We start from the raw sequence: 20645 nt of genomic DNA, 5'->3' as shown, positions 1-20645 counted from the left end.
GCGAAGCCGGTTAGGGGGAGCCGCGACGAACCAATCGAGCGATCGGGATACGACGCTTGCGGTGCGAGCCGTTGAACACTTTACCAGTCCTGCTCTCATGCAATCCTGGCCCAAAGATTTACCGGTCTCCGGTTATGTTTGATGCACCATTATGCCTTTGATTACGGTAGGTTAGTTGCATCGCAAGCGTCACGAGATACGTCGTCGATGATCGTTCTTACGTAGTCGAGATCGAGAATACGTCAGAGTTTCAAGAGCGAGAGCCTCGCGCGGCCGCCATTTTCGTAGTTCTCTGTCTCACCGCTGCGCAAGCGCACCACTCGAGTCGAGACTCGGCCTCGAGCACTACCCCCCACTCGCCACTCTCTCCCCCTGTATTTTTTCCCCACTTAGATGATTTTTGCATCGAACCAGTAGCTAAAAAGAGAGAAGAGAGAGCTCGGAGATAAAACTGCTGTGAATTTAGTCCGTGTTCCAAGACTTACTGTATATTTCGAAATCGGTATTGCGCACGTCGCAGCGGCGGGCCACGACATAGTATTTTTTTTTATTCGAAAATGGCCACCGCAGCAAGACCGCTTTTTGTCGTTTACAGTCATCTCCCTCTCCGATATTCTTTGCTCGTTTTCTCGGACGAATATTCGTCGCATGCACGTACAAAACGCACTAGATAAACCGGCTGGAACGAAAGATAGTGGCTAAAGTCGAGAACGAGGATACTTTTGTATCAGAGCAACAGAATCGGCCAGAAAGCTACAACGCTCTCGACCTTCCATTCGATCGTGGTTCGTCGCATGTTTGTGAAACGGAAGGTAACCTTTTCACAGGTGTCTTACGCTCGAGTGAGGCCAACGAAATTCCTCAAATTTCATATTTTATACATTTTTTATTTACAAATTATGAATTAACACTGTTTTACAATTATACTCGGCTCACAGGCTTTCAGATATGCTAAAAACGATTATTTATTTGTACACCAGATTTCGCATCGTTCGATCATATGCTCCGAGACATGATTTTACAAAAAACTAACCTCAAATTTGCATTCGTCGATGTGTTTCATAGACCGTCAGCCCCGAATCACAAAAAAACTCCACCGTAGCATATTCGAGCTGTGTAAAAAAACATTCGCCATCGATGCGATGTCCGCGCTCTCTTTTACGGCAGTGATGAACATTAATTTTACCTTTCGTACGTTTTTTTCGACTCAACGACACTTTCGAATAAACATTCTTGAAAACTAACACTCGCTGCGCGTTACATTCATTACATTTTGGCATATAACAAAGTTAACATTTAATCGATTTACAATACATTGAGCTACAAATATACTGAGATTAATATCCCGAGAGTATGAAACAAAGAATCGAATTTTTCAGATGCCGCTCACGACGGGGGAGTCGTGCTATCCGAGCGGAGTTGCGAGGGCGCCGCTTCGCTGTAGGCGATGTCAAAGACACTCTTTTTCTCCAAGAGCTCGCCGTGCCGTAATTTGTTGGCGCCTGGCAGCGATTCGTGGGCGACACCGGGATCGTAAACTTGGTTAGGACACCGAGACTCCGTGGGAAGACTCGAGTATTTTCCCTCGGGACATGGATCGTCGAAGCTTCGTGGCTTCAGTTGCGAGGCTGCGTCGGGCGGAGGCTGAGGATGCAAATAGAACGGTGCCAAAGGCATTTTCTCGTATTTGTATTCGGAGTGTTGAATCAAATGGTGGTGATGATGGCACCGCGAGCCGGTCGGTATCGAGGGCAACGGGGGCGGCGGTTTGTCCGGTGCAAATATTTGGATCTGTGGCTCTTCGGCGCTTTCGCCTCGAGCTTTCCGGAGCCTGCGACCTTGACGAACGATCGCTTTGAGCTGCTCGGACTCCACGTTCACCAGAGGCTTTATTTTTTTCCTACGGGCTGGCGTTATGTCTGACAAATGGGGGTCGAAGATTCTCTTGTCCTCGGGACCAACTTTGATCCATCTTTGCCGCGTTCTTTTTCGCAGCCACTTGGGTCGCACCTCCTCATCCTCACCGTCCTTTCTGTCGAGCCTTTTACGCTCCATTTCCTCCCGCGTCTGTTTGTACCATTCCATGTACCTCGACTGGCCCTCGATCACCGTCGTTTCTGTCTCTCTGCGAACTTTCCTCGACTTCCGAGGACTCGGGGACTTGTCCGCGGGCACTCTCGTCTTCGCAGTTTTCTCCAACGCTGAGCCAAGCGCCTTGCTGTCCTTAACTTCCTGAGGCAGAGCGCCCTCTGTGTTCAAATTTCCTTCCACCAAATCCAGGGTTCTGCTGTCGTCGGTACCTGGAGCCTCCGCTTTACCCGCGTCTCGCTCCGATTCTATTTCCTCCTGGGATTTTCCAGTTTTCTCCTGGCTTCCAATAGTTGGCGGATTTTTTTCCACCGCCGAATCCCCTTCCGCGTCACTGGATTTTTCAGTTTCCCGGACATCCGGAGCCCCTTCGATCGAGACGATTATTGGAACCTTTTTGTCACTCGCGTCCCCGGTCTCGCTGTCGCTCGGCTGTCCGGTCAGCCCTCTCTCGATTCCGGTCTCTATTTTCGTTTCGATTTTTTCAGTTGTTTGAGTTCTCGAAGATTCGTCAATTGGAGTAGCAGCTTCAACGAGTTTCTTTTCAGTAGAGCCCTCCGCTTCGTTGTCACTGGTCTTTTCAGCCAGCACTTTTTCCGAACTAGTTCCAATGTCTTGAGACTCTTCAGTGCCTTCGGAACTCTGAGTTTCACTGGCGTCCTCAGTTGGAGGCTTTTGGTCTTCGGACTGAAGATTCACACTCTGTAGTTCTATTTCCTGCTGACTTGGTTCACCCACATTTGACGCAACCGGCTCAATCGTTTCAACCGGAGCTGACTTTTCTTCGGCGGTGCTTTCGACGCGTTCATTTGACGCTATTGAATCTTGTTCTCCAGTATATTCTGTGATGGGTTCTGCTGCAACTCCTGCTTCGGTTGATTTTTCTTCAGAAATCTGAGATTCGGTTTTCGCAACTTCAGAAAATTCGGAACTTTCAACAGGCGGTGGCGACACTTCCAGTGGTGTTTTTCCACCCTCTTCGTGGTCGTTTTCTACAAATTTTTCGGGCTCGCTTGATGTTTGCATTTCTGTTGTTTCTTCCGCCGGTAAAACACCCTCAGAAATCGCTTTTTTTTCGAGCTCTTGCTCGTCGTCTCCGGCTGTTGGCTGTTGCTCAATTTTCTTGAGCTCCAACCTTTCGACTTTTTTCTCCAGGCCGATTTTCGAGTTTTCTACTTTCTTGTCCTGAGGCTTCTTAACACGAAGGCTTTTAGCTTTATCCTGCTTGACTGCCGCCTCGGTTCTCTTTTTACCGACAGATTTATCGCTGTCTTTGCTCGGGAGCGTTTTTACCTTAGCGACTTCCTTTTGAGTCGCGTCTTTCTCGGGATGTTCCGTTTTTTTCCACGCGCGTTTCATCCGATCGGGTTTGGACAACCGATTCGATTGATCCGGTGCTTGCTCCTCTGCAGGCAAGGCACGTTGCTTCGTATCTCGAGTACGCGCAGGCTGCTCGACGACCGTCGTCTGTTTCACAGCTCTAGCGTTCTCTTCCCTCAGCGTTTTTGTTGGTCGCTCCTTTTTCGGTGGAATCGCCTTCGTCGGTGGAGTTGTTTTCTTCGTCCCTTTCGACGAGTCCTCACTACCTGAAGCTGCTTGCTTCACATCCTTTTTCCCCCTTTTCATGGCTCCCTCCGTCTTCGCTTTTTTATCCGCTTCTTTGGGGGTCTTCGCTTCAAGCTCTTGAGTCGAAACCCTCGTGGTGGGGAGTTGCTCCGATCTCCCTGTTTCCTCAGTAACTGTTCGTGGCTCGGGTGCCCTCGCTATCGAGGTTTTCAACGGAGAACTCGAGTCACCGGGTCCTGGTGTTTCGTCGCCAGCTTTTTCAGAATCTTTGCTCTCTAACTCTTCCGGAAACTTGTTCATCCCTTCGGATGATGTTTCATCTAGGGATGTTGCATCATCTGAACTCTTAACGGGGATACCCGTTTCTGGAAGAGAAGCGAAGCCGTCAGGATCAGCGGGTAAATTTGTTTGTTGTATTTGAGAAAGTTGTACCTTTTCCGTTGTTTCGATCTTCGTACCCTCCCGCTGTGCAGTAGTCTCGGGCCCTTGATCGAGGCTCGGTACGTCAGTTTCTGGTATCTTTGGAGTGGCTTCGCTCGTCATAGTACCTTGTGGAATGATCGAGCTTGATTTATCCTCAATCGTCCCCTCTTCCTTGGTCACTGCCTCGGAAAGTTCAGATTCAAGGTCCTTTTTATCGCCAGGCACGCGTTCCTCTAGCATTTCTGGACTTGCTTCAAACTCGGCTAATTTAATCGTATCGTTACACGTTTCAGAGGGTATTGCATCCGCGGCCACTTCCACGGGCATGATATCTTCGGACCCTGACACCGGTCGCTGGCGAGGTGTTCCGTAAGGTCTCGCGGTCAACATCGTCTTACGGGAAGCTTCGCTGGAGTCGCTGTCATCGGCATCCTCTAACATGGCGCGTGACAATTCCACAAGATCGATGGGAGGCACGTGAGTTACTTTGTCCTGTGCTCCCTCCCCCGCAGGTGTCGCCGGTTTCGTTTCATCGTCAATTTTTCGTGGGCTCGGAGGCGCAGTCACGATTTTAGCACCCACGAACAGGGAATCGGCGATACCGAATTCCTTTTGTGATGGTATTTCGAGGGCGAGCTCTCCAGGACTTCTGGGCGAAAGCCCCGGTGACTTAGGTTTGAGTATTTCTTCATGTGGCTCTGCAGAAGTAGAAACTGCTTCGTCCAAAAGCTCTATCTTCAGGGGCGGCACTACTGGGATCTGGTGCACGTGTTCTTTCGCTAAAAGCTCACCGATTTTTTCTGTTTCTGACTGTTTCAGAGAACCGCTCACTTCTGGCGCATCAACCCTTTCCTCCAATGCGCAAGTTCCTAATTTTTCTTTGGATTCACCCGAAGGACTCGATGGCATAGCTTTTCTCGTTGTTTCCAGAGTCGTCGAATCAGAAGCATCAGCGACCGGTCTCGTCGGAGTTACTTCTTGAGGTTCCTGCGTCTCCTGTTTGGCGGTTATCCGAGGGGGGTCTGATTCCTCCACGCGCTCATCCTGGGTCTTTCCTTGATCGTCACCATCCGCGTCCTTCGTATCGATCGCATCGGCCGTCGGGACTTGCTCTTCCGAGGGTTCCGAGGACAGCAGCTCGTAAGGTATTTCATCGTTCGGTTCCTGCGTAGTTGTAGAGTCTTTTATCAAGCCATCGGTACCACAGAAATTGTCAAAATTGTCAGAAAATTCCCCTCCATCTGCAGATTGCTGGACCCCTCGCTCCTCTTTGCTCTCAAGCTCTTTAAGTTCTTTCAAATCTTTTTGTTCTAGGTTCAAATCGTCTGCAGATTCTAAAGCAAGTTGTTCGTGCATCGGTTCACTGTCAGCTGTCTCAGGCTGCTTTTCCTCCATGCTCTCCATCACCACTGATTCAAGAAGGATGTCGACAATTTTTTCTGCTTCTTTGGCGATCGACTCATATTCAGCCTGCAGAGCCTGCGCACTGTCTTCGGCTTCGTGATTTAAAAATTCGACGATCTCTTGTTTAGGTACTTCGATGCCTTCCTCATGAGCCTCCATATCCTGAGGTTCTGGCTTCTCTTCCTCAGGCTTTTCCGGACTCGTCGTTTCGGGCACGACCTCTGGACGATGGTCCGTCAAGTTCTCGGCAGTTTGCACGACTCCCGCCTCGGACACAGACTTTTGCACGAGTTCTCGGACTCCTGGACTTTCCTCTTTAATTTCTATCGTAGTCGCTTCTGGGAAAGTTTCTTGAACGAGTTTTTCAGGCATGGGCTGTGGGATGCTCTCTGGTGGAAGTTGTCCGATTGATTCATCAACTTCGATTGAAATTCCTTCATGGGGTACTGGAGTTTTGCTTTTCTGAAGAATTTCATCTTGGGTTTCTACTGTCACTGGTTTGTCACTCGATGCTTCGAACTGCGCTTTCTGGTCCATAGTTCCGCCAGTATTTCGTTCGTCGTGCAACTCTTTTCGACCAGTTTCTGGGACGCTTTCCGGACTCGACAATTGGTCTTCTTTCTCGCCTGGACTCGCATTTTTCGAATCGTCTATGCTTGGACTACGACCCTTCAATTGAGATTCAGCCCCGGCGACGATGTGATCAACGAAATTTGTGTTGACAGGTATAATTTTTTCCTCCCTGTGTTTCGGAATATTTTTCGACGGGCTCGAGAACGAGGCGTCATCGGCCGGCACCAAATCATTTTTTCCTTCGACTGCTCCGACAATCTTTTCACTGGTAACGAATTTTTCTTCCCTCTGCAATTCTCCAACTTCGACTGTGATTGGGATTGAGCCGCGGGGGGTTTTCTCGATTTCAAATTTCCTTTCATCAGCCTCCACCGCATTTTTTCTATCGAGTACCGACTTTGATTTCTTCTGACTTGGTTGTTTCATGTCGTCAGAATTTGGACTATTTGCCGAGGGGTCGGATTCGGATTTGCTGTCGATGCGATCCCCTCCGGGACTCTTTTTATCCGTCGTAGACTTTTCGTTGACACGAATTTTTTTATCTCTCAGACGATCGGAGATTTGACTGCCACTTGGACTTTCTAATATTGTTTTTCGATCCCTCACTTCGACAGCAGCGCTCGGTTTATCCAGCACGAGTTTCTCCCTTTTAAGGGCTCTTTTGTCTTTGAAATTGTCTGAACTGGCACTGCTGCTGGCCACTCCGGATTGAGCTTCGATCGTCCCCGTGCCGTACTTTTTCATTCGCATCGAGTTCCTCTCATTCTTGTAAGCTTTCATGGACCCTTTTGCCCCAGTATCCGAAGTGTCTCTTCCGTCCCCGGTCTCTTGAGAAAGCGGGCTCAGAGGAGATTTGGCAAGATCTTTGGGCTCTACCCTCGCGTGTCTTTTCAACTTGACGTAAGAGGATTTAGCAGGTGCTTGTCTCTGTTTGTCTGCGTGCGTAGCTTGTGGGATTGATTTTTTCAGTTTTTCCATAGTTTCCTCAAAATCCGAGCTGCCAGTGCTGATGTTTTGGCTCTTTCGGGTTTTAGATGTTTGCCGGGTTCTGCCATCAGTGGTTTCTTCGTAAACGTCAATTCTTTCCATCGTTGACGGGCTTTCCGTGGTGACTGTTCGCTGTGTCGACTTGGACCGCTTCGTTTTCGAAGCGTCTGCTTTTTTAGTGACTTTTTTCGTGTCATCGGCGTCCGTTCTTTTGTCAATTTTCTTAGCAGTCATCGATGCCTTTGGCTTGGATTTGTCTTGGCAATCAGTTTCGCTACCGTTGCTGTACCGAAGCATTTTTTTCCCGGTAAGTTTCGACAGTTTCTTGCTCAGTGAGTTTATTTCTTTTTCCAAGATTCGAAAGCTCGGTTCAACGATATTTTCGCACATTCCTCGGTGGCTTTTCGTTCTCGAATCGTCACCAGGGCGATCTTTCCTTTCCTTCCCTTCCGAATCAATTTTTCTGCTTTTCTGTGGTTCAACCTCCATCGAGGATGAGTCCGGAATTCGTTCGCTGTCATCTACGATGCGAGTTTCCTTCGATTTGGAGTCTTGTCTTTCTCTTCTACGCGCAGTAATCGGTGGCTCACCGTTTTCGTCGAGGGAGTCCGATATTTCTCGCAGGACTTCGGGCTCCAGGCAAACTCTTCGATTGTCTTTGACGTCTCTCATTTTTTTCCGCAAAAAAATAGTTTTTTTCTCCGATCCGTATTGCATCTCTTCCTCTTCGATGGGTGATTTGATCCAAAGAGTTCTCATCCGTCTCGGTTCGGAGTCCGTGTAACGTTTTTTCGACTTGAGCTTTCTTCTGATTCTCGCTTCCTCCTCGGACTCGTCGTTGTCGCTTCGACTTCGACTCGGCATCTCCGTTTGAGTCGCGGTCGTTCGATCTGTTTGCGTAGCAATCGCTACCTGACCAGGCAAGCTTTGAGTCTCGAGATAACTGGCCGAGTCTACGAGAGCTCCTCCACCGACATCTCTGCCGAGGAGAAGCTTCGTCAGCAGGGCATTTTGACGTGCGAGCTCGAGATCGTGGAGTGAGAAATGTTCGATGCTCGGCTTTGGGCTTCGTTCCTTGGGTTTTTCGGTCGGGGGTTCCGGGCCGGGGGGGGCGTCGATGACCAGTGACGGGCCTGGGATCGCTTCTTCGTTTTCTCTCGGTTCGAAGCCGGCCTTTTCAAAACTACCGTGATCGATGATCAGTCTCTGAACTTCTGGTCCGAGCTCTTCGAAATGTTGGCGATGATCCTCCTCCAATCGTTCGGGGAGAAGCACGATTTTCGGTTGTTGTTGGTGGGCTTGAGCACCGATCGCTTCTTTTTGACGTTGATGGGACTCCATGCTTCTCCTTTCAATATCCTGGAAGCTGTCGTGGAAATCTTGTCCGACGGTTGCGTGTCGATGGGTTTGATCCTCGATGAATCGTTGCAGCAATATTTCTTTGCCATCATTCCGATACGCTCCCGATTGCTCTATTACCAGAGTGTGTGGCCTCTTGCTGGCGTGAGCCAGCACCGCTTCGTCCATCGGTCCTCGTGTCACGAGTCGCAAAACTTCGGCGTTGCCATCTCTGTAAAAGTGCTGCTCCCTGATGAATTTCGGCTGCGGTTGTACTTGGGCATGTTCCGTCTCCTGATTGACATAAATCTGTTGGGCAACTTCCATACCCCGCTCCGGATCTTGATGCCGGTAGGAATCCATGTAGCCCCGAGCTCTTATTCCCTCAACGTCTTCGATGTAAATTCTTTCCTCCTCCGGCCTCCTCCTTTGCTCCATGGTCGAGTACATTACTGGGCCGTGGAGCAAACGCAGGGATGCAGCTTTTTCCACTATTTCTTGCTCCCTCTCGATCGCGCGAACGTCACCGGGCAACGACGCCAAGCCACCGGCTTTCTGATTTCTCCGGTTGAATTGCCAATTACGTCGCATCGGATCCGCACTCCACGCTTGCTTCCTTTCCGGCCAGGAACCTGCCATTGTTTTAATCGAGGAAAAGCTGTTTTTACAGATCAATTACGTTGTGCAAATACAAAATTGTATCGAACGATTGAATGAATACCTTGGAATAATCTTGTGTGCTTACGGTGCAGGTGCCTCTTCGGTCTTCCGTCAGACCGCGGGATCAGCGTTTCCGACGAATGCACCCTTCTCTTGCGAGGTGCCATATAAAACGGACATCCGGGACAAATGCAGCAAATTATCAACGCGATCAGAGCCGCCAGCATCAGAAGACCGAGAATTATGAGGAGCCACAACAAAAGTCTGTTCTCCGCTTTGTAAACCGTCTGCAAATGATAACTTCGCTCAGGCATATTGAATCGAGTGAATTTTACATCCTTCAATGATGTTTGTATCGTTTGCATTTTTTTTTCCTTTTATTTCCTAACTGAAGCGAGCTTTCTTGAGTAGTCGATGATTCCATTCAACTCCAAGGCAAAACTACCGAATTGAGTTGACGAACTTACTACTTCTTCGTTGTGAACCGTTGTTATGTTGGTTACTGTGTTCGTATTGTGATTCGTTGTGGTAGCATCGTTCGGTTTCGTTTCATTTTTGGGACCCATCCCGGGCATGTCGCCGCCAATGACTCCGACCCCGTTTGCTGCCAACGCTGCTCTTATTCTGTCCACGTCGACCAGCGACGATCCACCGTTGTTCGATTCGACGCGGGCAACTACGATACTCCTAGAAAAAAACAAAATAATCATCGATTTGCACAGTTATTTTCAACAAGCTCTCTGTTGTTGCAGGACGTTAAAAATGTGGGGAATCATGTTTGCTGGATCGATTTTGAAGCGGCTTGTTCATGAGGAAACGAAAAACTCACTTTTTTCCGCCATCGACACTCGGCACATTCGTTCCGGAACCTTGTGGAACATCTTTGATCGTATAAGGACGGATTTCCTGAACGCTCACAGGACCTCCGGTTATCGCAGCAAGAGTTTCAGCAGTTTTTGTTGGATCAGGATTCTCTCCTGGGACGACAAAGCTGACGATCCGAGCACCGGCTACAGGCCCCTTCATAACGTTGATTCGAGTCACCCCGGACATGTGGGGGACACCTGGAAACGATGGAATTCAATAAGCCTCCGATCCGTGTAAGAGTGATTGGAAAACAACAATTTTTAAATATTTTTGGTGGCTTTTTAAATCCGGGAACGTTTCACAGAACGTCTTTATTCGGAGTATAATTACCAAGATCATAAGCTCGTGCTGTCAATGAGAAAAGAACATCATCACTTTGTCGCTTTTTCCTAATTCGTGTCACTTCAGAATTCGCAGTAGAATTTTCGTTTTTGTTGTTCTCGTCGCTGGTTGAATTGTCTGACGCTGTGTCGTCCGCTTCCGGTCCGAGTTCCGGAGAGGGCGTCGATTTCGCGAAGGCTGTTCTCGCTTTCGAAAATTCGTTGCGAACCTTGCTCGCAAAATTTTGATTTGAATTATGTCTCGTGCGCCTGGCTTTGTTGATGGGTTCTCGTAAATAAAGTTCTCCGGTTACTTCGTCCAGGTGAAATTTGTTTTCGTAGTTCCCATGAATGATTTCGTAACGTACTTGGTTGTTGGGTGGTTCGGCGTCAGCGTCGAGAGCCTGATTGAATAATTTTTAAACGTTTAAAACCATTTTGTTCAGCAGGTAACCACAAAACTTTTTCAATTTTTTTTCCATGTAATCAGACCTTGATCAGCGCGGGCATTGTGAAGTTCGTCGAATCCTCGTTCAGGGTGAATTCGTAAGTTTCTTTTTGGAAGATCGGGGCGTTGTCATTAACGTCCAAGAGGTTGATGATCAAGGGAACTGTTCCCCGGAGCCCTTTGCCCTCCTCGTCTCGTCCTTCGATCGACAATTCGAGCAGAGCTGTCATTTCTCGATCGAGGATTATATTCCCCAAGGCTACAGTGACTACTCCTGTGTTGGGGTCGATCGTGAACGCCTCGTTTCCAGGGCCCAGAATTCGGGTGTATTGAATCCTCCCAAAATATCCGGTGTCCTTGTCGGTCGCGTGGACCTGAGAAAATTTGGCAACTTTGTTCGAGCTCATTCATTGTAAGTATAAAGATTTGAATCAATGTTATTGGGACTTGATTTTATTGCAAGTTTTAAGCCTAGAACGCATGACTGGGGTGTGAGCACACCCCACGCGAACTTCAAACTACGCTCCCGTCCTAACAAGCGACATTATCGACTGATTATTGACGGATTTTTTTTATATATAAATTCAATTGAAATTAGTTTTATCGTACATCATTCTTTTCGTTATAAAAAAACGAAGAAAATGGTGTAGGATAAAGTCAGTTTAGCATCGTAGAACCGGATTTATAAGCAGAAAAAGAGTGGGGTGCGTTCAAACCCCGGTCATGAGGTTGAGGGTATGAAAAAAGGCACATGAGGTGTAGGGTTAATGAAGTTACGTGTCATAGTTACTTGAATCACTCGAGTTCCAGGTGGCACATCCTCCGAAAGCGTGACTTCGTAGATGGCTGAATCGAATTCAGGCGCATTGTCATTGACGTCCCTGATGAAGATGGTGCAGGGGACGGTAACCGAGAGATTCGTCGCCGGACCAACTTCTTGAGCGATTATCTTTGGGGAAAAAGTATGGAAAGAAAATATTTGAAAATCACTATAAATTGAACGGGAACGGTCGATTTTTACCGCTTGGTTTTTAAAAAATATTTTTTACCTCGAATCGTAAGCTCTTGTACGTCTCATAATCGATGAGACTGTTATCGCGAACGGTGATAACGAAGTTTGCCACACGTTCGGCGACCGCTGGACTGATCTCGAAGGTGCCGTTGTTGTTGAGTAACTTGAGAGCAAAAACACCGGCTTTGCCGATATCCTCGTCCCGAACTTTGGCTATGTAATGCTCCGTAAAGTTGACCACGCTTCCAGGCTCAGCGTTTTCATCCATCCACGCAACGTAGCTAAAAACAAAGAGCATCGTTGATGCACCGATTCATTCACGTTCAAACGTCTTACTTCGCTTTCAATTTTTCCTTCGTTTCGTTCCATTTAATACTAACTTGTCATTCTCAAAAAACGGTGGACTATTTCCAGGTTCGCCGAGTAAGAATCCGACTTCAACGACGCTCGCCTGAGCCGGTCGTTCGCTCGTAGATCTTCTGATTTCCTCAGCAACGACGCTCAGCACGACCGGAGCTCCGACGTGAGTTATTAACGTCAGTTCTTCGAGTGAACGAGCTAATGCGATTTCACCTGTAAAACGGGAACAGCTCGCTCCATGAGAATCGCAGCCTCATCGGTTTCCATGTGAGTTTTAAACGTTCGTTATATTAAACGTACTGCATAACGAGGGTGTACTTTATTCGATGCTTCGAACACGATAGCGGAGATTGAGATGAACAATTACGACGAATGATAAATACTGTTAATGACAGTACATTTTTTTCTAACTTATACGATGAATAAATCATGCGAGGGAAGTAATTGTGGAGGATTTTCATTCGCGAAGTTGCTAGATGTAGGAATGCATAATGAGAATGATGTTTTAGATGGCATAGCGTAACGGCGAGTATTGGTACTGCGTAGGAATAATCGTGGCGTGTTGCGCGTCTCATTTTACATATGTTGGGAGAAAAAAAATAAAGAGTGCTTTGGTTACAGGAGGCAGGAGGGGGTCTTGGGACCGTCCAGAGGTTCGTCTGGTGAATATGAGAGCGGGGGGTTGGAAAGCGAAGGTTTGAGAAAACGAGGCGAGTCGTAGACCGCGCTGCGGTAGGGAAAAGGATCGCATGCGTCTTACACGCTCGAGGGGGGTGATAAGAATCGTGGTCTGGAGAACTGAAAGCCTGAGAAATTGCTGACCGCGGCATATACGACTATGTATACGTATACGAGGCCTGCTGGGAGTGAGAACAACCTCGGCCGGTGGCTTCCAACTAGTCAAAGGACGTACATACGCCCTATTGACCGTTGAAGATCGAGACGGAGGCATGAGCCTAGTAGCGAAGCATTGTACAATTTGGATCGATAGTTCTCGTGTCCAACAACATCGTGTCTGACCCCAAAGCCCTTTCCCAGCTCTCTCTCTCTATCTCTCTCTCTCTCTCTCCTTTTTTCCCTTTTTCTCCACTTTTTCGTCTTTCTATTCGTGCTTTTTACAACCTTATTATTATTGTTGTCCGGCTTGTACGTCTCAAGTGAACTTTCAATCCGAGCTCAATGGTGACTCACTTTCTCCTGAGAAACCTCGTCAAAAGGTAAAACTCGATTTTTCACCTCACGCACTCGTGCAATGTCTCCGATCAACGACGTCCGGTACTTGAACTCCGCCACGACGACGATCCGAGTTTCGATAAGAAATATTGCGGTGACCCTCGAATCACGCCTCGAAACGAGAGCCATCACCACCCCGGGCACGGTCACACTCTTTTGCAGTTTTTTAACGACTCGGCTCTCGATGCGTGGACGATTCGATGCGAGTCATCGAAAACACGCGATCGCACGACAACTTTCTTCAAATTTACAGACCCCCCCCTCCCGATTTCCTCGTAATTCATTGCAAAATTTTTTTATCTTCAGCAGTTTTTTTTAATCATACTTATAAAAAGTGGTTTAGTGCTATTAGATTGTGTGTTGGAACAGAGAATAATAATTTACCCGTCGTCTCGGAAATGTTGAAGAAAGGGGTGAAAGGGTTGCCCTCAGAAACAAGACCGTAAGTCACTTCTCGAGGCACACCTTTGTCTCCGTCTTCTGCGTGCACCCTCAAAATAATGTCACCCTTGAAACAAATGAACTCGTCTCGCTATCAAACTTCCTATAGTCTCAAAAACAAATCATTCAAAATACAATTTTCTAACGGCAAAGACAAAGCGATCAGCGTATTTACAAAGATCCGGCTGTTTTCTGGGTCCCTCGTGATTCAATTCGAAGCTTGAAAAGGTGCTGACTCGTCAAAATTCTAATGCAACTTGACCAACGCTGATCGAGTACGTTCCAAGGGTACTTTCGTTCTGTTTTTCGAAATTCAAAACTCTTTGATTCTGCTTACCGGTTGAACGGTATTGTTGATTTTCGTTAGCGGAGGTGCGAGAGTGAAAATCGGTGGAACGTCTTGAACGTCTTGAACTATGACGACCAGATGCAGTCCGGCGATGTTGCGAGTGTCCTTTTTTGGCTCGGTGTAAGGGTCCTGTTCGTCATAAGCGATTAAGAAAACATCGACGATTCCGAAAAATAGAAAATACGCCAATCCTTTTGTGGACAAAAATTTGAGCTGTCAACGTGTCTTACCGTTGCGTACATTTTCAGAGTGTACATCGATTGGGTCTCGAAATCCAATTCACCTATGAGAGTTATCACGCCTCGGGTTTCGGCCTGAGTCTGTCGCTGCCTGATGGTAAACAGTTCTTTCGGTTGCTGAAAAAATAAACGAGAGTTTGGGTCTCCCCGCTGTTTTCTCCTCGGAATCAAACGATTTCGCTTCATTCTTTCATCTCGACGTACCCACAGCTCAATGTAGACTGGCTTCCCACTCCATTGGTTCGATCGCACCAATACGTAATCCAGTTCCCTGCCAGGCTTGGTATCCTGAACGCAGGACGAAATGGTATTGAAATAGTTCGAAAGATTAAAAAAAATGGTCTGACAATTTTCACAGATTTTTCCTCTTAACAAATCCAGTTTCATCAACGAAGCAAATGAGTGCAAAAATTTCTCCAAAAATTCATGACCATCGAGTCGGTGTGTAGCTCTATATCTTTTCTCCACGTTCAGGAGCTTCGATAAGGAACCAGTACGGGGATCGGTGATTCTTGGCCACACACCGGCTCGCGCATCGATCCCCATGAAGCTGACGGTTTCAGGCCGAACTTTCTCACATGAATATAATATTATATAGTTGATGAAATAAATGGGGTCGAAAGCATAACAGAGTATAAAAAGAAAAAAAAAAAATAAGAAATTCGTGTTTTTCCGCGTTTTATACTCGCCGCATGAATATTAAATGAAAAGTATGAAATTGAAGCTATATAAATTAAGATGAAATTCGTACCTCGGGCACCATAATTATGGCAGGTATGTGAGGAAATATTTTATCTCTCTGAGTGGTAGCATTCGTGACTGAAATGGTGGCTTGCATGGAGTTCGAATCGCCTTTCGAGTCTTTAACTCGAACCGCGAAGTCGTGGAGACGTCCAGGCACGAGTCTCTTCGTCAGGATCACGTTCGCCTGACAAACCTTGTTGTACAGGGTGCACGGAAGATTTTCTATCCTCACGATCGGCGTCACGGTTGCTGCGCATGAATTTTCGAGAAAATGAGAATCGATTCGACGTGCAAGTATCGAGGGAACTCCACTAGTCTGTAAGAACTCGCAAGAGCGTTTGTCGAGACTCGACAGACGAGTACACCGATGAGAATTACCAGTAATGTCGAAAACCAAGGGAAAATCGGCGTCCTGGTCGGTCGCCCGGAGTCGAAAGATTACGGAATCGATTTCGGCGTCCGCAGGCACGAGAACGAGTCCCATGTCCGTGGACGTGTCGAAACGAGGTCGAGCTGTCCCAGCTGGACTCGGCAGAGCAATGAGACAACCCAGTTCCATGTACATCCATAATTTCATCCATCCTTTCAAGGGCATTCTGCAAAAAAAGGTTGACAAACTGTGAGACGCGAGATAATCGTTCGCTTTTACTTGTAGGTAATCGGCGAAATCGGCTCGAGTCCAATCGACCTGGGGCTCAGTAATTATTGAAGACTCCTGAAGAAGGGAGATTCGCACGGGGCCGGAATTGTGGTCAATGGCTTGCGGTTTGCGTGATAGGCCAAATACCAGTGCTTCGAGTCAAGTCCTCCAGCGAACCATGTATTTATAGCATATCTTGCGTTCGTGTCGATTCAACAACTTCTACCGTATTCCGCACGGGATTTCCACTCTTTTTTTCCGGAATTTTTTCTTCCGGACATTCCAACAGAGTCTCCAAATTTACCGCACTCCGTTCCCGAAGATTTCCCCTGGTTTTTGGTAACTTCGACAAAAACGAACTGAAGGATTGCATTTCAAGTCCTCGAAAAATCGAGGCCCCCGACCAATTCTTCCTCCTTCGAACTAACGACGATCGGGCTTTCGATCAGACGCTAAATTATACTTTGACCCGATTTAAATCACGATTTTGGTCTCTTTCGAGGCTCACAATGCTTCCGGAGTTTTCCAGAAACGTGGCGTTAATCAGTCGACTATTTTTCTTCGGTATTTCCCCGGAGTTAAGCTCCGGGGAAATCCAAGCTTTCGTGTTCCTACGGAGATTCGTATCTCAGCCTTTTCGTAATAAGTTTTGCTCGATTCCATTATTCAAGGCTTATCTTGATGGCTAATATTAACACACGCATATGTCCGCAGATACATTGGAATACATTGAGATTGGACGGACGATGGAATTATTGAGGTCACTGGACTCGCCACATTTACGAGTTTTTACCACCTTCCAGTCCAGTCGGGCTACACATGAGATAAGGACGAAAATATCAATCGATTTTCCGATTTACGAATGTAGGTTCACCACGACCCTTCCGCGCAGGGGTGCGTGTGCCTCATAAGTTATTAAAGATCGTTGACGCTGAACCGTATAATCGTACGAATGTGTGGCACCTCGTCAGTGTGCGTGCAGGTTTTTGTGTCTCGAATGAATCGTGACCGTATTTTTCGATCGGTTTGATTCGGGAGTAGAGAAACGAATCCTCAATTCTTTATTGTGTCAAAGCTTGAGCCTTCAGGAAAAGTTCCAAGCAATCGATGCAGCTTCGGCGAAACAAGTAAATCGAAAGATCTCCGATAAAGAATAAGGAAACATGGAAATATATGAGGATTATTTTACACTGTCAACTCGCATGCGTCACTCGAGCTCGACGAGAAGAGAAAAACGCTTGAAAAGATCTCGAGCATCGATAAAAGTTCTTAATATCGATTTTATAATCACGAAAACGAGGTCATCACTTTTATACACCGAGTCACAGGGCTTTTTCCTCGTGCACCACGCTTGCTTATGCTTCCCTGTCTCTCTGCCACCAGTCACGGGATATTAGTATGATCGGTACTTTCGATTTTAGTATTCACACGCGAAAGCGTGCGCCATCCGTTTCGAATAAAGTCATCTCGTTGACGATGAAAATTGAGTGATGGCCGTTCGTTTAGTTTCTTTTTTATGCTTCGCTCGAGTGATAGACGAGCAATCGTGGAGGGAAATATCGTTCGAAATGTCCCAATGAGTCGATCGATTTTCTTCTCGATCCCGTGTAAGACGGATTGAGAACGAAAATTTTATGATTTTCAAACGAAATCATCGATGGAAGGATCCAATAGTTTTTTTTTCCTCGATGCATCGAATCCCCTCAAATCGCATGGCAATTTAAGGGCCTTTCGCTGGTAAACTGTATCGGAGTTATAAAGTCGTTTTCGCGAGCACGGAAGTGCCGATGTAAAGGGTACGAGAATCTGCAAAGGTGTGATATGTATAAGCATCGGTACGGTATAGAGGCGACTGGTGCGTGACTAACTCGTGAGTAAACCGAGATTCTCGGGAGAATAAGGTCACATTATTCTCTCATGTTGATCATTTCACTTATCGCGATCCCAATTTCCACTTTCCCGTCCTTGTTACAAAAGTCTGATTATTGTTACAAAATTTCTTGTTACAAAAGCCTGATTATAGCGCGACAGAAAAATTTGTCAGTCATTTCATTTGTTTACATCTCCTTCGAAGTGTTTATCCATTGAAAAATCCCCATCAATTCTCACTTCAAAATAGTCCCGGATCGGCCACGAACGTCAAAACTCTCTGACACACGCACACACACACACACATTTTGTCGACTACTTTTTTAGCGAAAAATTCATTAAAAATTACGAGACTGAAAGCTCTCTGGAGTTGCCTTCACACTCGAGCTGGTATTTTCTCGTCAAACAAACTCCTACGGTCAATGTCCTGTTTCGATTACATCGAAAGCCTGGAATTAATACTCTTCGTGACAAAAAATCGATAGACTCTTGTGAACTCCTTTGGATTCTTGTCAAGTATCTATGTGTCTTGTTTCCATGAATTATTCAGCGTAATCGGGTAAATGGACATTGAACACTTTATATTCTCAAACGAAAGGCGAGCCAGTTCTCAAAATTGGATTATTTCTTCAGAGAATTGCGTCGATGATTTTTTCGACTCCGCACTCTTGTCAATTTCGTATTATTTCCTTTTGCTATTCGAAATGAAAAAGAAATTTTATTTTTTCTGTCAAATGAATTCAAATGTTTTTGTCAGCTTAAGCGTATTCAATTCGACGGATTCACCTGTTTGATTTCCTCTAAAAATGATGCATCCCACGTGACATGATCGAAGTTCTTGATCGAGGCAAAAACGGAGTTTCAGTCGTGAAACTTTCCTCACTGATTCATCCTCCAACCGAATATTCCACGTGTTGAGTGGAGACGAAAACAAAAAGTAACATGCTAGTAGCGTCCTTCTATACAGACATTTTCCGATCGATCGAAACTCACACACGAATCGTTGTTTCAAAAACTGGCATTTCAACGCATAACTACGAAGCCCGCGAGGACGCGAGTCGCGACACAACAATCATCGTCTCCACTTTAATTCGATACGGTCGAAGCTAATTTTTCTTTAAATTTTTATTACTTTCACTCGTTTTCACCCGAATAACGAAAAGTGGAAATTCAATTTTGCCTCATTTTCGAGGATATTCCGGTGCGAAAACGATTGTTTATATTTATTAACATTTTTTAGATCAGCCGCAAGGTGTTCCGCTGTTGCACGTGGCCGCGAAGGACGCGCCGAGGCATGTGAAGGGGTTGTCGCAGTGTTCGTCCCGGTCACCCCTCTCTGCTTGACTCCGACGCCGGGGACCTCGTCACGTGGACGACGTAACGTCACGTTACGATACAGTCATAGTCGTCAGCATCGCGGCAACCCTTCGTTCCCTCTCTCCATCCCCATCCGTCCCACCCAATTTCCCACCCTTATAAACGAGACATAGAAACTGCCGGTCGCCTCGGCTTTGTACGTGGTTAACCACCTTTGGATCAACAACCCACCGGCTACAATTCACCCTTCACGAACTCTTGTTCGTTAATTGATGAAGATGATGCAGAGCCGGAAGGCGAGAACGCTCGATTTATTTATTTCTGCTGAAATGCATGCGACCAAAAGGGTTGTTCGATTCAAAATCCTTTGTAACGATCGAAGCTTCGACGTTAATTTTTTCTAAAGTTGGAAAAGCCGAAGTGGGAAAAGCTTGCTTTTTTCCGCTATTTTTCCAAGATTTTTTCCGAACAATTTACACGCGATGGGACCTCGTTTGCACAAGTTTCTCGCGGCATTTTTTCAGAGTGCAATAATTCATAAAACGTTTTCTTACTTCCCTGTGAGAAATTATAAGCCCGTGGGCTGATTTAACGAACGAAGATTAAGCGGCTCCGCGTAACGAAACGTTTATTAGTTTGAAAGAAAGAAGGAAAGAAATCGGCGAAACATGCATTTCGTTAGCCCCGTTTCGCGTTGTCCAACCTCGCGCGAGAGCTCGTGTGTGATGTGGTCAGCAAAACTCGATGTGTAACTATGTGAAACAAGCTATGCCGAGTGCCGAGTGTCCCGTAAGGCTTGACCCCGTGTGTTCATGGATGTTTTATGGCTGCGGCTATCTAACCCCAGATCAAGCTCTACCTTTAACACGCATTTTCAATTCTGAATATGAGAAGTTCCATGCGCTTGAGAAACTCCGAGTTCTTTGCACCGAGCTCATAAAAATTTTCTTTCACCGATTCTCGCCAACTCTTCAAATCGTTTTTTGGATAATTTTTAAACGTTCGTAGGTTCAGTTCCTTTCGCGTTCATCAGATACGATGAAATTTGAATAAAAACTACAAATTACTGGTGAAAGAGGCGTGAGCCGACGAAATATCGATTTTTTTCGATTTCCCCTTTCCATTATTGCCAGCGAATTCTTTCAGTGAGTTCTCCAATTTATCGATATAATAGTTGACGGGAAAGCCGAGCGAAAACTGATGACTCAGACGCGATTATTTCGTGTCGAAGTTTGCTCCGAGCACGTTGGAACCCTCGATAACCAGCGCCGTTCCAATACGGCGAATAATAAGGGGTCGCCGTCGTGTGATTCGTTTGTGAAGGAGCTCGTTACTTTGTATCAATCCCCGTTACGTACGAGCAGCGATAAGGGTCGACAACTCTTCGCCCTTCGAAATTGGCGGACAGATCGTTCCGCAACCAAGTACGCGATCATGTCCCTTTTCGAGTCTTCAGGTCTGCCATATTCTGCGAGAAATTCCGAACCTTATTCCCCGCAAAAGCTTTTTTTAACTCAATTGTTTCATTCAACGATGAATTAATTCATAAGATTTGAAAAAAATGCAGAAGATGTCAGTTTCGGACAGTTTCGTCATTCCAGATCGGAGAAATTTTATCTGAAAGATCCTTTAGCTTTAGCAGCTTTTGAAAACGAATTTCCACGCTTCTTCACAAGTTTTCGTAGAGAAATCGACGAAAGAAATCGGAAACTGAAAAGTCAACTCTTACACTTAATTTTTAGTGACTCTGTTGATCGCCAGAAGCTC

At 46.4% G+C, this 20645-nt stretch overlaps 2 protein-coding genes across 2 annotated transcripts in view; one reads left to right on the top strand and one right to left on the bottom strand.

Annotated features, from left to right (window-relative positions):
- Positions 1 to 866: 866 nt before the first annotated feature.
- On the bottom strand, positions 867 to 18720 carry Cad86C (Cadherin 86C). Its single transcript, XM_043411885.1, has 16 exons — positions 18348 to 18720; positions 15431 to 15648; positions 15060 to 15301; positions 14513 to 14596; positions 14300 to 14425; positions 14058 to 14198; positions 13664 to 13787; positions 12067 to 12259; positions 11724 to 11967; positions 11465 to 11623; positions 10719 to 11048; positions 10237 to 10630; positions 9869 to 10103; positions 9507 to 9726; positions 9101 to 9326; positions 867 to 9011 (listed from the first exon to the last, which is right to left on the bottom strand). The coding sequence occupies exons 2-16, from the start codon at positions 15645 to 15647 to the stop codon at positions 1387 to 1389; spliced, it is 10560 nt and encodes a 3519-aa protein (XP_043267820.1). The 5' UTR covers position 15648; positions 18348 to 18720; the 3' UTR covers positions 867 to 1386.
- LOC122406417 (tensin-4-like) overlaps positions 12200 to 20645 on the top strand; it is a 224882-nt gene continuing 216436 nt past the window's right edge. The window contains exon 1 of the mRNA XM_043411858.1: positions 12200 to 12313. The gene's annotated coding sequence lies outside the window, so the exon portion shown is untranslated. The remainder of the gene's footprint in view (positions 12314 to 20645) is intronic.

Source organism: Venturia canescens, chromosome 2 (assembly GCF_019457755.1).
Source record: "Venturia canescens isolate UGA chromosome 2, ASM1945775v1, whole genome shotgun sequence".
NCBI lineage: Eukaryota > Metazoa > Arthropoda > Insecta > Hymenoptera > Ichneumonidae > Venturia > Venturia canescens.
The sequence above is the reverse complement of the archived record's forward strand: the minus strand, read 5'-3'. Positions and strand labels throughout refer to the sequence as shown.